This window comes from Populus nigra, chromosome 7 (genome assembly GCF_951802175.1).
Source record: "Populus nigra chromosome 7, ddPopNigr1.1, whole genome shotgun sequence".
NCBI classification, from domain to species: domain Eukaryota; kingdom Viridiplantae; phylum Streptophyta; class Magnoliopsida; order Malpighiales; family Salicaceae; genus Populus; species Populus nigra.
In genome coordinates, this window is record NC_084858.1 from 13787447 (window position 1) to 13802603 (window position 15157).

Below are 15157 nucleotides of genomic sequence, written 5' to 3' on the forward strand. Positions count from 1 at the left end.
TAAAATACAGAAAGAAAACATAAGGAAACCGACACCAGAAATCGCCAGTTTGCAATACTCTGTTTTGTTTTCTTTTTTTTTCTTGCACTGCAACAAAGATGATTAACAGAGCGAAGGTAATTTAATTACCTTTGCCCTGTTCATGAAAGTGTAAATATATTATTGTAATAGTCTGAGTGTACGACTTGATCAATGTTAAAAGATTCCAACATATCCTCTTTATTTGAGGGTAATTTTTTTTAAAAAAAAAACAGCAAAGTTTCGTTTGCATTTAGGATATCCCAAGTTATTGACTACTATCAGTTTACTCAATCAACCCATCATCACAAGGTCCCTTAATTCCAGACCTTATATCAAACCTCATAATTCTACACCTCATACAATCCACACAATATATATATATATCCTACAAGTAAGTTCAATATGAATATATTCCAACACATCATATCATAAAATTTAAAGAAAGTATTTACACTATAAAAAGTGTTCTTAAATATTTCAAAATGGTTAATTACTAGATAACTAAAAATACTACATGTTAAGCTAAACCTTTATAAATACATCAAGGTTTGCACAAAAGTATACTACATAAACAAGTTAATTCCCTTTTGTTTTAAGTTAAATATTTACATAAGCTTCACAAAGTAAAGTCCTAAACTAATGATCTTCCTGAATGTTTGATGGACCTGTTACATAAATAAACATACCATTATATTGATAAAGAATATATATGTATGTTCATGTAATGAATACGAATGAAGTATTAAATTTCTATCAAACTCATGAGAATTCTAACAAAGAACTTATATTTTGCTTGTAAATCTTTTAAACCCAATTAACACACATTTATATATTCTTAATTGAATAATCTTATTTACTTGCATAAACTGGGTGACCTTGTAAGGTTTAATCCTGTAATTCAATTCCCGGCAATCCTATCACGGATGCCATTAGCCGAAGCTAATCGTGTAAATCATATCCCGTGATGCCATTAGCCGAAGCTAATCGTGTAAATCATTTCCCGGCAAACCTATCACAGATGTCATTAGCCGAAGCTAATCGTGTAAATCATATCCCAGCAATCCTATCACGGATACCATTAGCCGAAGCTAATCTTGTAAATACACTAGGCTTTATTTACATTGAACACGATATTTATTATAATTGCATTCACCAGAAGGGTTCTAAATTGTATAAGAGTAAATAGGAGGGAAAATCATTAACCTGCTTTGCCTGTCTTGTGACCTCTCCTAACAGAAGATCCAATCCTGGTTGCTCCTCCTGAATCACAAGGAAGTTTTTTTTTTTGTTATGATTCTTTCAAGCCGATATTATAGAGAATTCATATTCATCCATTACTCATATGTTACTTTCTATGCATGTTCATTTCCTCATAATAACATACATACATATATCATGTATATTTTTAGAGTTAATGTCTCAATATACAAGTGTTCGTATGACTCAATTCTTTTATATTCTTATTTATAGTATTCACATGAAAGTCTACTGTTACTGTCTAACTTTGAACTGTTACTGTCCAATTTCCAACTGTTACTGTCTAATTTTGAACTGTTACTGTCTAATTTCCAACTGTTACTGTCTGACTTTGAACTGTTACTGTTTGACTTTTCCAATTGTTATTGTTTGACTTTTCCAACCGTTACTGTCTGACTTTTCCAACTGTTACTGTCTGACTTTTCCAATTGTTACAGTTTAACTTTTCCAACCATTATTGTCTGACTTTTCCAACTATTATTGTCTGACTTTTCCAACCGTTACTGTCTGACTTTTCGAACCGTTACTGTTTGACTTTGAACTGTTACTGTCCAATTTCCAACTGTTACTGTTTAAACACTCATCAGATTTTTAACTATATCTAAAGTTTTAAAACTCCATTTTAACTGAGATTGATCTCGTTAGAAAGCTAAGACACAAGACTATTAGTTCTCTGAGGGAGGAGAACCCAGTTTTGCCTCCAAGATAGTCAAAATTGTTCATTTACTAATTAGTTCTACTGCCCTGCATAATCAGTGACGACTCAGTCTTAGTTGGTAACCCATAACTGGAGTTCTACATTTCTAAATTGAGTAAGACCAGTTTCCTTAGTTAGCTAACATTCAAATCTACAATTTCTATGGGGAACGCGATCCTAATCCTCTCATCCTCCTACCCAAAATCTCATCGAATGTTAGGAGACAAGTCTGTCCAGATTCGTCTCCCCCTCCCCTTCACACAATACTTTTCATAAACTACATACCACACGTATGAATTAACTTAATCTCAACAATAAGTACTTTTTCCCCAATTTATGTCTAAGAACCCTAACCTATGATTCAATATCAAGGCATCAATTCTTCATCGAATTTTAAAAAATGGATATTTTTAAGATCATGTTTAGAATACCTTACCCGGTACAAATTAAGATTTTGATTTTCAACCAGTTGAAAATCTTCAACTCTCTCCTTTCTTTTCTTCTTGTTCAATTTCCCTCCTGTCTTTTTTCTTGTTCAATTTCTTGGTAATCCTTTGCTATCAAGTGTTTATCCCATCTTTAAGCTCTTAATCTTGGATGAGTTCTTGAAATTTTAGTGTTTCTCTCTTGATTTCTCGAGAATGGGTATAAAACTCCTTATTTTCTCTCCTTATGGTTCCTATAGATTGTCTTGGTGAGGAGAGAGTATTTATACTCTATATTTTTCCTTATTTGCATTTAGACCTCCCCCTTTTCCTTTAAGTGTATTATTCTCTTCAATTAAATCCAACCCTCAACAGTATCTGGTTTATTATAATGTCTCGAATTATTTCACCCGGAAATTTATATTCAAAACTTTTTGAATTTTTGTTTTTATTTAATCATATGCATGAATTTCTTCACTTTTATTTATTTATTATTTTTCCCGGGGTTTACAATTATGGTGCCTTTAGATAAAAATATGCCTTGCAGTCTAGATGGTCAGCTTATTCGGCTTTCATCCGAGAGACCCGATTTCAAGTCCTAGAATTCTTTTTTAGGGTGGTCCCTGGCATGGGCTAGTGACCATGCTGGGCTGGCTAAATCCAGCCCAGCTACGCAGGTTGGTCGGGTCCAGCCCAACCACATGGGCTAGGTTGGGCCCAGCAATAAAAAAATATAAAAAAATATAAAAAAATTCTTTAATAAAATATATGTGATTTCCAGCAAATTTTTTACTATATTTTAATGAATACCGGTTTGTATTTTTATATTATAAAAATAAAAATCCGGTATTAAAATACCCGGTTTTCGTCAAGACGTAAATTTTTTTTTAAAAAAGTAAAAAAATATATATTTTATTTTCATGCATACGGCCAAGTCTCTCTAAAAAAAATATAATAAAAAATAAAAAAAATCATATTGTATCTTTATAAAAAAAAATTTAGCATGCATTTTGGCTTTAATAACCAATTTATTAAAGTCACGAGAACTGGCCCATATTTCAAAAATTCAAAAAAAATTATTTTGTTTTCTTTTAATATTTGGGGTTGCGACCTTATACGTAAGACGTATTCCGGATATTAAATTATTTGTTGATGTTAGAACGGTTAGGTTTTATCCAATAAGATAAGGATTTCTTTATCGAAGAAAACTTTTCTTAAACTATAGACGGACCAACAACTAGAAAACACAATAAGACTTTAAATTTTATCAGACAATAAAACAATGCAGCTTACCTTAGGTAGGGTGTATTTGGGGTGCTAATACCTTTCCTTTATGCAACCAGTCCCCGTACCCGATCTCTAATCCAGTTAGGGTTCCTAGTGACCAAAATACTAGGTGGCAACTCCCATTCTATTTTTCCACTAATAAAAGACAAGAATTCCTTGTCTCCCCACATTTGCCACATTACTTTAGACATGAATTTGAGAGTGGATGTTTTCGTCAGCGACGCCGCACACATGCGACATGATCAATATCCAAAATATTTTTTTCTAGAAATAATAAGTCATTATCCCTTAATAATATAAGGGCAAAGAAACCTATGAAAGGTAAATATCCAAAATATTGTTGAGAGTAATACAACTTGTTTATTTCTAACGTAAGGGTAGATTTATGCTAAAAAATGGTATTTAGAACAATTTAATTACACATCCTTGAAAGAAGTCTCGATTATAATTGGCGACATTTTAATTTTTAACTTCACAGTTTACGAGCCGTGAAAGTATGAAATACTAAGGCAAAAATAGGTTTTTAAAGCGCTCTATTTCCTTAGATTTCTAATTTAGTTTTTTTTTTTCTCTTCTCTTTCTCCTTGTGATCTACAAGTCGAGAATGCTTGAAATACTAAGGGAAAAGTTAGCATTTAAGCATGTTGAATCCCCTTGAATTTCTATCTTAGTTGTCTCCTAATCCACAAGTTGCAAATTTAGTCTGAATCAAACATAGATTTCAAGAGATCTGTATTAGTTCTCCTTAGTACTTTGTAGACATATCTAAGGTATAATCCACATTGACCAATGGTTCTTTATCTTTAGACTTTGAGCCCAAGTTTGTTCATCATAGCAAACTTATCCTACGAAAACTGATGGGATTAGAGAATATCAACACCATAGCAATTATAAGGAAAACCAAACACCAAGTAGCTTACCTTAGGTAGGGTGTACTAGAGGTGCTAAAACCTTCCCTTTACGCAACCAGTCTTTTGCCTTAGAATCTCTAAAGACCAGTTATGGTTCCTAGTGACCACAATACTAGATGACGACTCTTTTTTTCACAAAACAAAGACCCTAACATGATCCTCTGCTGCGGGAAGGGTCGCCGCGACCTTGAGAGGGTACGACAACCACGATAGCAGCAGCACCTGCAACACAAGTAGTAGCAACTCTAGCGGCTCAACTTTCCATGGTTGTCACCGCTTACACCACGTCATCCTCCTCGGTCAGACCACCTTCATGCTAGGTAGCCTTCCTCTTCCTCTTCTTCTTCTTCTTTTTCACGATGTTCACTGCGTGAACAGTAGGCGTGAATTATAATTCACATCCTACTGTTCACATATGAACAGTGTGCGTGAATTATAATTATTGCCCACTGTTAATGTAGTGGATGTTGGGTCGGGTCGTATCTGGCCCAACCCAACTTTCTGGCCCGCCCCTAAAAATTAAAAAAGAAGAAACAATATGTTGGGATGAGATCTGATGTTTTAATAATATTTAATTAATATTGTATATTAAACAAAACAAAAAAAAAATCAAAAATCCTTTAAAAAAAATTATGATTTTCTTACATGTTTTTCTGTAAGATACGGACCCGATATTAAAATATTAGGTTTTCTCCGAAATATTTCAAAAAAAAATCAAAACATTGTTTTTTTTAAAAATAAAATCTCAAAAACTTTTAAATTAATTTTCATTTTCAAAAACAAAAAAAAATTGTTTTCATGCATACAGTCAAATCCTAAAATTTTCCAAGAATATTTTAATTAAAAAAATTGCATCATGTTTTGAAAATCCAAAAAAATAGATATCATAACCAGTTTATAATCATCTATTAGGGTATGACCAAAATATCAAAAACCTTTTTCCAAATTGTTTTTAGGGTCCAAATATAGACTTTAATATCTGTAGGGTGTAAAATTATATGATAAAGTATATTCTCATGTATTAAAAATACAAGGTGTAAATAAATGCGATGCTAAAATTCAGACTTTAGAAAGGTTAGGATTTAACGCAATAAGGTAACGACTTTATCATGAAGAGAGATCTACCTTGAACCTTAAGAAAGATCAACGAATAGAAACCCGACTTAGAAAAAACAATCACACAACAATGCGGCTTACCTTAGGTAGGGTGCACTGGGGGTGATGCGTCTTCCCCTTGCATAATTAGTCCCTTACCCAGACTCTCGTAAACCATAGGTTTGTAGTGACCATAATACTAGACAGCAACTCCTGAACATTAATCACAATTTTATGATTAAATCTAAAAACATCTCCAACACAACACCTTATCAAGAGGCACGACCAAAGCCTTTGTTGTTGCCGAATGTTGTCGTGACGCGACCCCGCGACAATCCATATTAATTTACAAGAAAAACCGAAAAACAAATTAAACCAAGAAAACCGAAAAAAAATAACTGAAAAAAATCAAATCATGAAAAAAACCGATTAAACCAATTAGAATATTTAAAAAAATATTCGGTTCGGTTCGATTTCGATTTCATAAACCTAAAACCAAAAAACCTCAACTGAATCCGTTTAGTTAAAAAATATAAAATAACTGAATCAAAAAAATTAAACTGAACCGAAATCAAGCTCAACATAAAACCTATTAGAAAGAAAAAAAAAACTTAAAAACCAATATAAGTTTTAATTTTTAATATAAAATAACTCAAACTGTTGAATTAAGTTTGAATTTTTAATATAAAATAATCTTAGCTTTACAAGTAGGGACAAGTGAGAAGATTACAACCACATAGGTTTTGGAGTGCCCTCGTGTCCTCATTAGTCGAATGTATGGTCCAAACTACTGCTTCATCCAATAATTGTAATGTCGGTTTACAAAGTACTTTTGTGCTCTAATTTTTATACAATTTAAGTAGAAGAGCAACTCCATTTTCTACTTTTTAGTGGTACTATTTTTATAATTTAATTTATACTATATTATTATATAATAATCACAGAAGCAGGCTCATGAGCACTAATTTGGTTGAAGTAAAAAAATCAAGAATTTCAATGGTAGAAATTGATTAATCTTGAAAACATGTTATAAACAAATTAAAAACTTCAAATATTTTACCATCGAATTGGAAAAACAAACAGATTGTATTTTATTTGTGATGAAAGTTAACAATTATTGATTCTTAAGGCCATCAACAAATAAAGAAGTGAATTTTTCCATCTCATGCTTCTCCAAAACCAAACCAATCTCGACTCCACCATTTCCATTCTTGCTCTCCGCTAGAGAAATTGCTCCTGTCCTATCTATGGAAGTTATCTCCACCTTCTCTGGTTTCCCCCACCCAAAATCAGTTCCATAAACCTCAAATCGGTTTGACCCAGCAACCCCAAGTATTGCTGCGCCACCTGCCGCTTCTTCCATGTTCCTTGCCATCTTCTTCTTTGCGCCATCAAGGACTCCTTTCTCTAAGCTTTTGACAAGCTCACTTAGCATTTCTGCTACATACATAAATCCATTATCCTCCAAAAGAGATTCTGCTTCTGTAAACGCAGCACGTGAATTGACACAGTTACCAAAATAGTTCTCATGTATTGGAGGGTCCAAACGGGCTCTACAATCTGCTGTAAATCCCATAATAATCTTTCTGTTACTTTCAACCCCTCTTGCCTTAACTATACATACATATCCGTGTGCTAATACAAGCACGAAGGTAGATAAATGGATTGGGTGTGTTTCTTTTGAACCTTCCTTTACTAAATTAGCAAGCACCCTCTCCCTGAGTTTCTTTATGTCTTCACGAGATAACTCGAACGTTGCTCGTACTGAGCTAGATCGAACTGCTATAGCTGGCAAAAGTTGTAAGCTTCTTGGTTTGAGATCCACACCAGACCATTTTAATTCTAACCAGTTGTTCAAATACACCATGTCCAACCCTTCAGGGTCTTGTATACCTATTCGGTCAAAAACAGGTGTTAGTTCTGTCAACAAAGCTGGATATTGTCGTTTGTCTTCATCACCGAGTTTGCAGAAGTGAGCCCATGCTTTGATAAACATGGTCGAGCTTTTGCCATCAAGGGCTGAATGGTGGGCAGAGATGCCAATGCAAAAGCCGTGATTAGGAAATAAGGTTATTTTCAAAGCTATAACGGATGCCTTTGAGTCAGTGACCGGCAACTCGGGTATATAAGGACGAGAATCTGCAGCTTCATGGACTTCATTTCCCGAGAGGAGATGAAAGTCAGCAGTGGACTCAGCAACTGTGAGTTGAACACCATCGTCTGGAGTGTATAGGATGATGGGTTTGTTGGCTTGCGGAGGCCAGATAATGTTGCCGGCAAGAGGAAGGAAGTGAAGGAGTGTATGAGAAAGAGAGTGTTTGAGTTTGGGAAGGATCACTGAATTGAAGAAAGTCGGAGTTGACTCAGTGAGTTTGTAGAAAAATATGCGTTCAACTGGAGGAAATTTCAACCACATAATGTCGTAGAAGGTTAGCGGAAGAGATAACTCGGTAGCTGACTCCGATGAGTCGAAGTAAGGAGTAACTTGGCAGACATCGAGGGTGTTTACTTGGTTTTCGACTTCCATGTTGGAGACAAAGAGGAGCAGAAGAGAGATTTTGTTTTGGTTAAATCGGAACCGAAGGAAGAGATTTGAGCTTCTCTGATATAAGATATAAGACATGAAAAGAGAAAAAAATATATATATATTTTGTTATAAAAAATAATTTTAAAAAATAAATAAAAAATATTTTTATTATATTTTAAATAAAAAATATTTTTAAAAATACTAACACGTTTCCTTAAAATGTCATCAGACTTGGCCACGACCGCAACATTAACGGTGCTTGCAGCAGCGCACGTGGGCACCTGGCAGCCCTGAAGCCATAGCTAAAAATGATTATTAATGAGTTGTTGAAAGAAATAAATTAGTTGTCGGACACTTATAAAATAATTATTATATTTTATATCTAAATTCTAGAGGTTTCCCAAGTAAAATCTCCGTTGGAAGCTCCTTGACGTGGCATTCAAGCCTGTCTTATTCTCTTTATACTTCGAGAATCTTCGATGGCTTTAGATCTACATCCTAGAGTAAAAAACGTATTTTTATTATGTTAAAAAACTAAAAAAGATACAAACATTCTCAAATAATCTGTTAGTAATTACTGAGCCAAAAACAAAAAAAAAAACAAAAAACCCTAAATTAAAATTTTAAATTTAAGTTATTTAAAGGAAACAAATTATTACAATAATCCATAATAATTTACAAGTAGAACTAGGGATGAAAAAAAAACTGAAAAATCAAGAAAACAAAAAAAAAAATAACTAAAAAAACTAAACTGTGAAAAAAAATTTAATTAAACGGATTAAAATATTTTTTTTAAAAATTTGATTCGGTTCAATTTCTGTTTTGCAAGTCTGAAACCGAAAAATATCAACCGAACTGAACTGGTTTAGTTAAAAAATATAAAATAACAAAACCGAACCAAACCGAAATCAAATTTATCATAAAACCCATTAGAAAGTCCAAAAAAAAAACCAAAAACACAATATAATTTTCAGTTTTTAATATAAAATAATCAAATAAAAAATAATGAGTTGAGTTTTGATTTTTAATATAAAATAATCGAATCAAAATTAGTTGGTTGGAATCAATTTCAATTCAATTTCAGTTTTATTTCTTTTATTTTAAAATTTTTTATTTTTATAAATTAAAATCAAACCACACCAAAAATTATCCCCCCTAAATAAAAACTGCTGTAAAATTTACACATAATTTTTTTCAAAAAAAAAACTGTTTTTTTATCTAGCTAAACGATGACCTAGGGTAGCTCGAAGGTGGAGACAACACCATTACTTCACAACTGTACTGCTCAAGATGAGTTGACTCTGTATGCTATTTTTTTTTAAATTTTTTTTTATTAATATAAATATTTAAACTAATTTATGTATACTTTAATTAATTTTATAAACTTTTAACGTATATTATATTTAGTAGCAGAGACAGTGAATTAAAATTAAAAGAGGACAATTACCCCCTTAATTTTTATTTTAAATGAAAGTTTTGACTGGTATATATATATATATATATATATATATATATATATATATATATATATATATATATATATAAAATTACAGCGCATTGCCCTCATTTTCCTCCTTTTTTTTCTTTATTTTCCACTGTCTAACATTGTTCAGCTGTCGTTCGCTATCTCTTGCTTTACTTATCAATTTATCTTTTTTGCCTTTTACTTTATATTTTAGGTAAATTTTTTTTATTTTTTTTATTTTTTAATTTTAGTTTTATGTTTTTATAATTAGTTATTCAATTAATTTTACTTTATATGAATTAATATATATGTTTTGAATTGATTTATAATGCATCTCTATATAATATAGTATTTGTTAATAATTTGCTCTTTCATTTAAAAAACTATAACTCCGTCATTGATTATATTATCAACCACATAACTTAAACTTAAAATCACAGAAAAAATAAACATTTTAATCTCAAATTATTATTTCGACTAATTATACATGCTCTAAAATTAATAATTAAATAAATTTTTAATAGTTATTATATTACCAACCACCACCACTAAGCTTAAAATCATATAAAAAAAATATTATCAGGCTCTTCTCGCATGACTACCTACTAGGGCCTGTTTATTTCTGCGTTTTAAAAGTGCTTTTGATAAAATTTAAAAAAATTTTATTTTTTTATTAACTTCAAATTAATATGTTTTTAGTGTTTTCAAATCATTTTGATGTGCTGATGTCAAAAATAATTTTTAAAAAATAAAAAAATATCATTAATATATATTTTAGCATGAAAAACTATTTGAAAAGCTATTTGAAAATCATCCCAACATGCAAATCTTAGCTTTACAAGTAGGGACAAGTGAGAAGATTACAACGAGATAGGTTTTGGACTGCCCTCGTGTCCTCATTGGTGGAATGTATGGTCCAAACTAGTGCTCCCTCCAATAAATTGTAATGTCGGTTTACAAAGTACTTTTGTACTAATAGGCCAGGTCACATCAAGGTAATTTTTATACATAATTATAAGATCAACTTTATCTCACGTGCTTCAAGAAAAAATCCAAACAAAATGCTATTTTAATATTTTAAATAGTATTTTTTTTATTGAAGATACTCTAAATCTTATCTGAATAAGAAATTATGACAGGATGTTTTTTTCTATAGATTTTATTATTTTCTTCATTATTTTTTTTATTAGTTAAATAAGCTGTTTTTTAATCAATTAAGTTGACTAGATTACTTTAATATAATTTATACATAATTTAATTTTAATAGCTGATTTTGGTAACTAGAATAGAAGAAAATTAAGAGGGAGACTCAGCCGCATCAAGCTTGTAGTTAAGCAAAAATTTTCAAAATTACTGTAAATTTGAGGACAAAATGTTTTTATTTAAAAACACTTATTGTATATTTATTTTTTAATGCTCTATTATTAAAAAAAAATTTAAAACTATGTGTCACAAATTGATAATTTTTTTCTTAAATTCTTTATTTTTATCAAGAGGTCTTAATTTACTTGTAATTATGTTTTATTTTTATTTGTTTTTTATAATTTTAGATTTTTTTAAAAAAAACTGTTATATGTATAAGTTAGCTTGTACATTATTACAATGTTTAATGTTTTTTTTTTTTTGTTATTTGTGTAAAACGTGAGCATGCTGTTAGGTAAATGCATCACTTGAAAATGGAATACAATATTTAGGTTATATAACGAAAACAAAATGTAAGAATTAGTAAGAGAATCCTAGAAAAATTAAAATCATTAAGAAAAAATAAAAATTAAAAAATATTAGAAAACCAATATGAAATTGATCTTGGAGCAGTCAAGTCATAAATGTGAGCCGGCTAGGCTAAAACTTATAAGGTGCTTAAAATTATTTTTTTGAAATGAAGGACAAATAATTCTTTTATGGATAGGAGGTGCTTATGGATACACAATGTCCCTACTATTTATAGTTTATTTGGCAAAATCTTATTTTACTTAAAACCAAAATTGTCAAAAAAAAGTGAAGGGGATATTTGTCAAACACACCCTTAAATCAAAAAACCCCTTTAACAAGAACATTGCAAGCTAAACAAGATCTTAACTCTTTGACCTGATTTTGACCTAACCGGGTTGATCTAAAATCCTTGATTCGCCCATAAACTGAATCAAAGATTTGGGTTTGACTTGAAAACAAAACAAAAACAAAAACAAAGCTAAAAACATATTAAAAACAAAAAAAATTCAAAATTTCTTGGTTAAAACGGATCAAACTCACAAAAAAAAAAACGAAGAACATTCAAATCGAAACCTAGTACCGTGAATCCTAACCCAGACCATATATGATCAAACCAAGGACACAAACATGTTGGACATCATGCAAGGATCAATATTTTGGCATTCATTCACTTTGATCATCACTTTAATATCATGATTTGGTCTAAATAGATTTTGATTCAAAACCAAAATCCTAGGATTAAAACCCATTAAAAACATGTTATTGATGAAAATAAACCTAATATTATTGTCTAATGATGTCATGCATAGGTGAAGATATAAAGAAATAAACCAAAATAGGTCAGAATCACATAGATAAGACAATGTTTTTAGAAAGAACATGAAGAATACCAACTTAGATTTTGCCCAAAAAACCCAACATACTGTCAAACCCAAAACTGACCTTTTAAGTCTCCAAACCAAGCTCTTTCGGTACACATAAACTACATTGTCATAATTGCATACGTCTGACTAAAACCAAACAACAAGAAACAACAAATCATAGGAAACATGCATGAGATTCCAAGAACCATAACTATGACTCTATTGAAAACCAACAAATGCATCAAACTTCAATCCAAAACTAACTCTTTGAGATAAAAACTAAACTCATGAACCAATAACATGCACTAGCAACCCAAAAAGAGGCATCAAACACCCCTTGTCATTTTTTGGCAGAATAAAAAATTATTTTACTTTATCAAAATCAGTCACAAACATATTTTCTTAGCATTCAGTAACATCATCAACAATTCTAAGTAAGATTTAAATAACAATAACAACATTTTATGTACTAATTGAAACCAATATCATAATCATTGCGATGCAAAAAATGCTTGAAAACATCATTAAACATGCATGAATAAGCTAAAGATGTGCCTCATGAATATCATCTACTAGACTAAGTGAATGTTTTATACCTTCTAAGCTCTAACAATGGCTACTGCCCTTTCTTTTCCATGCTTGTTATTTTCTCTCAAAGTTGAGAAAACCTAATGCTAGGTTATTGAACCTTCATACTTAGGGTTCCTTTTTAAATATTATTATGTCCTCTTTCTCCTTCTGATTTTATAGGGGCTAGTTATAGGGTTTTGATAAGGTTTTTGATGGATTCAAATAAAGATTGATCAAAATTTGACCTTTTGATCAAAATGAGAGGGTTTTAGACGAATATTAACAGCTTGAACCTCTGTCCTTCAATGGTTTTAGGATGGTGGTTTTGTAACAAACTTAAGAATGATTTCTTATCAAACTTGGAGGCAAATGTGAGGTGTTTTTTGCCCTATGATCTTGAGAATTTTTTTAAGCCTTTGATAAGAAACTTCTAGGAAGTTTTTAAGTGTGAACATACAGAAAAATTAAGTGATTTTGTACAAATGAGTATGTTAGTCAAGGATGACTAAGTTGATCGATTTCAAGGCTTCGTCGGAGTAACTCTAATGTAAATGTCATTGGAGACTACTTGAACTTGGTGTAGGAGAAGCATGCCTTTCATTTAGATTCATCCTTGCTCAATTTGGAGGTTTGTATATCCACCTTTATTCATTTGAAAGTGCTAACTCGATCGGCCCAAAATCTAAAAATGTAGTGATGGCTGATCGGGGACAAGATGTTATTGAGTTTGTTAAGGAAAATGGGATGTAAATGTTTAATGGGAGTAGCTGATCTTTTTATAAGAGGTGCTTCTTAGGGTTACAACCCTAAAGATAGTCAAAGACGTCATATTCATTCACTTGAAGATGTCTACTCGATCAGCCAAAACTACCAAATAAAAGGATAAACAGTGGCTAAACGACGTGTTGTCGAGGTTAAACCTTAAAAATTAGGCTTTTTTATTTTGGGATCTGGCAAAATTCAATTTAGTCTATGTTCTTCCAGTTGCTTTTAATTGCACCCGTAATTGCCTCTCAAACTTTTAATTTCATACAATTTCACCCCTGCCAAACTTAATTGGCAACCCCAAAGTTGATCACCTATTTAATTTTAGTCCTTGGTTACAAAATTGTGCATTTTGATCCTCAATTGATCATCAAACTTCTGTCAATTTGGCCCATGATTTGATTAATTTCAAACTCACGTATTTTTTTTAGTTTGGTTTTAGATTTCATCAATCAAGTCCCTAATTGCCTATCAAACTTCAATATTTATCCAATTAAGCCCCTGATTTGATCAAATTAACTCTTTAAAATTACAATTCGACCCCCAGACTTTAATTTCTTCTAATTAAAGCCTAAATTGATTTAAAAAATCAGTTTTTATTGCAATTAAGCCCTCAATAAATTCTAATTGGGTCCTTAAACATCTAATTTTGAATTTTCCTCCTTTATCAGTCAAAAATATGCTGTCAAATTTTTAACTTTGGGTATTTGATCCTCTTCAACTAGTCTTTGGCAATTTTCTGGACATTCTTCATGTTCTTCTCATTGATGTATATTTTTTTTATTCTTTTAACCTTCTTTTTAATTTTTTTTGTATTGTTTATTTTTTTTATATTTATGTGGGGTTCCAAAATAGGTAACAAAAAGGTTCAGAGTTTGAGGTTCAAAATTTAACCTTTAGATTTCAGTGTTACGGTTTGGTGTTAGAATTTAGGGTTTGGTGTTAGGGTTTATGGCTTGGGTTAGGATGAAGGTTTGGGGTTTGGTTTAGGATGTAGGGTTTGAGTTTTGAGTTTAGCATTTGGACAGTTTTGGGTTTGGATTTGGGGTTTGGGGTTGAATTTGGGTTTGAGAGTGTGGTAATTATTGCTTTTCAAAGTGTTTTTTGCTCGGAAATACATTAAAATAATATTTTTTCATAAATTATTTTTGACATCAGTACATCAAAACGATTTGGAAACATAAAAAATAATTTGAAGTAAAGAGAAAATAAAAATAAAATTAATGTTTTTCAAAAATATTTTTGAAACGCAAATATTTTTGCTTTAGATGATGAAGCTGCACAGTATAAAGCTTTTGTTGCCATTCAAGTAGGAGAAAATGCAGAGGATTGTTGGTATCCTGATACTGGTGCCAACCGACATATGACACCAAATTCCAGTGAGGTGCAAGGTATTGACTCCTATTCTGGTATTGATACTGTTATGGTTGGAAATGGTAATGGTCTCTCTATAGTTGGTACAAGACACACTAATCTACCTACTACTACTCTTAAGCTCTATAATGTGCTCGTTGTTCCTGATATAAAAAAAGAAACTGTTATCTGTATCTCAATTTACATG

At 31.2% G+C, this 15157-nt stretch overlaps 1 protein-coding gene across 1 annotated transcript; it reads right to left on the reverse strand.

Moving 5' to 3' along the window:
* Window positions 1-6760: 6760 nt before the first annotated feature.
* On the reverse strand, window positions 6761-8299 carry LOC133698629 (phenolic glucoside malonyltransferase 1-like). The gene has a single exon (XM_062121622.1). It carries the CDS (start codon window positions 8218-8220, stop codon window positions 6808-6810), a length of 1413 nt encoding a protein of 470 aa, XP_061977606.1. The 5' UTR covers window positions 8221-8299; the 3' UTR covers window positions 6761-6807.
* Window positions 8300-15157: the final 6858 nt, after the last annotated feature.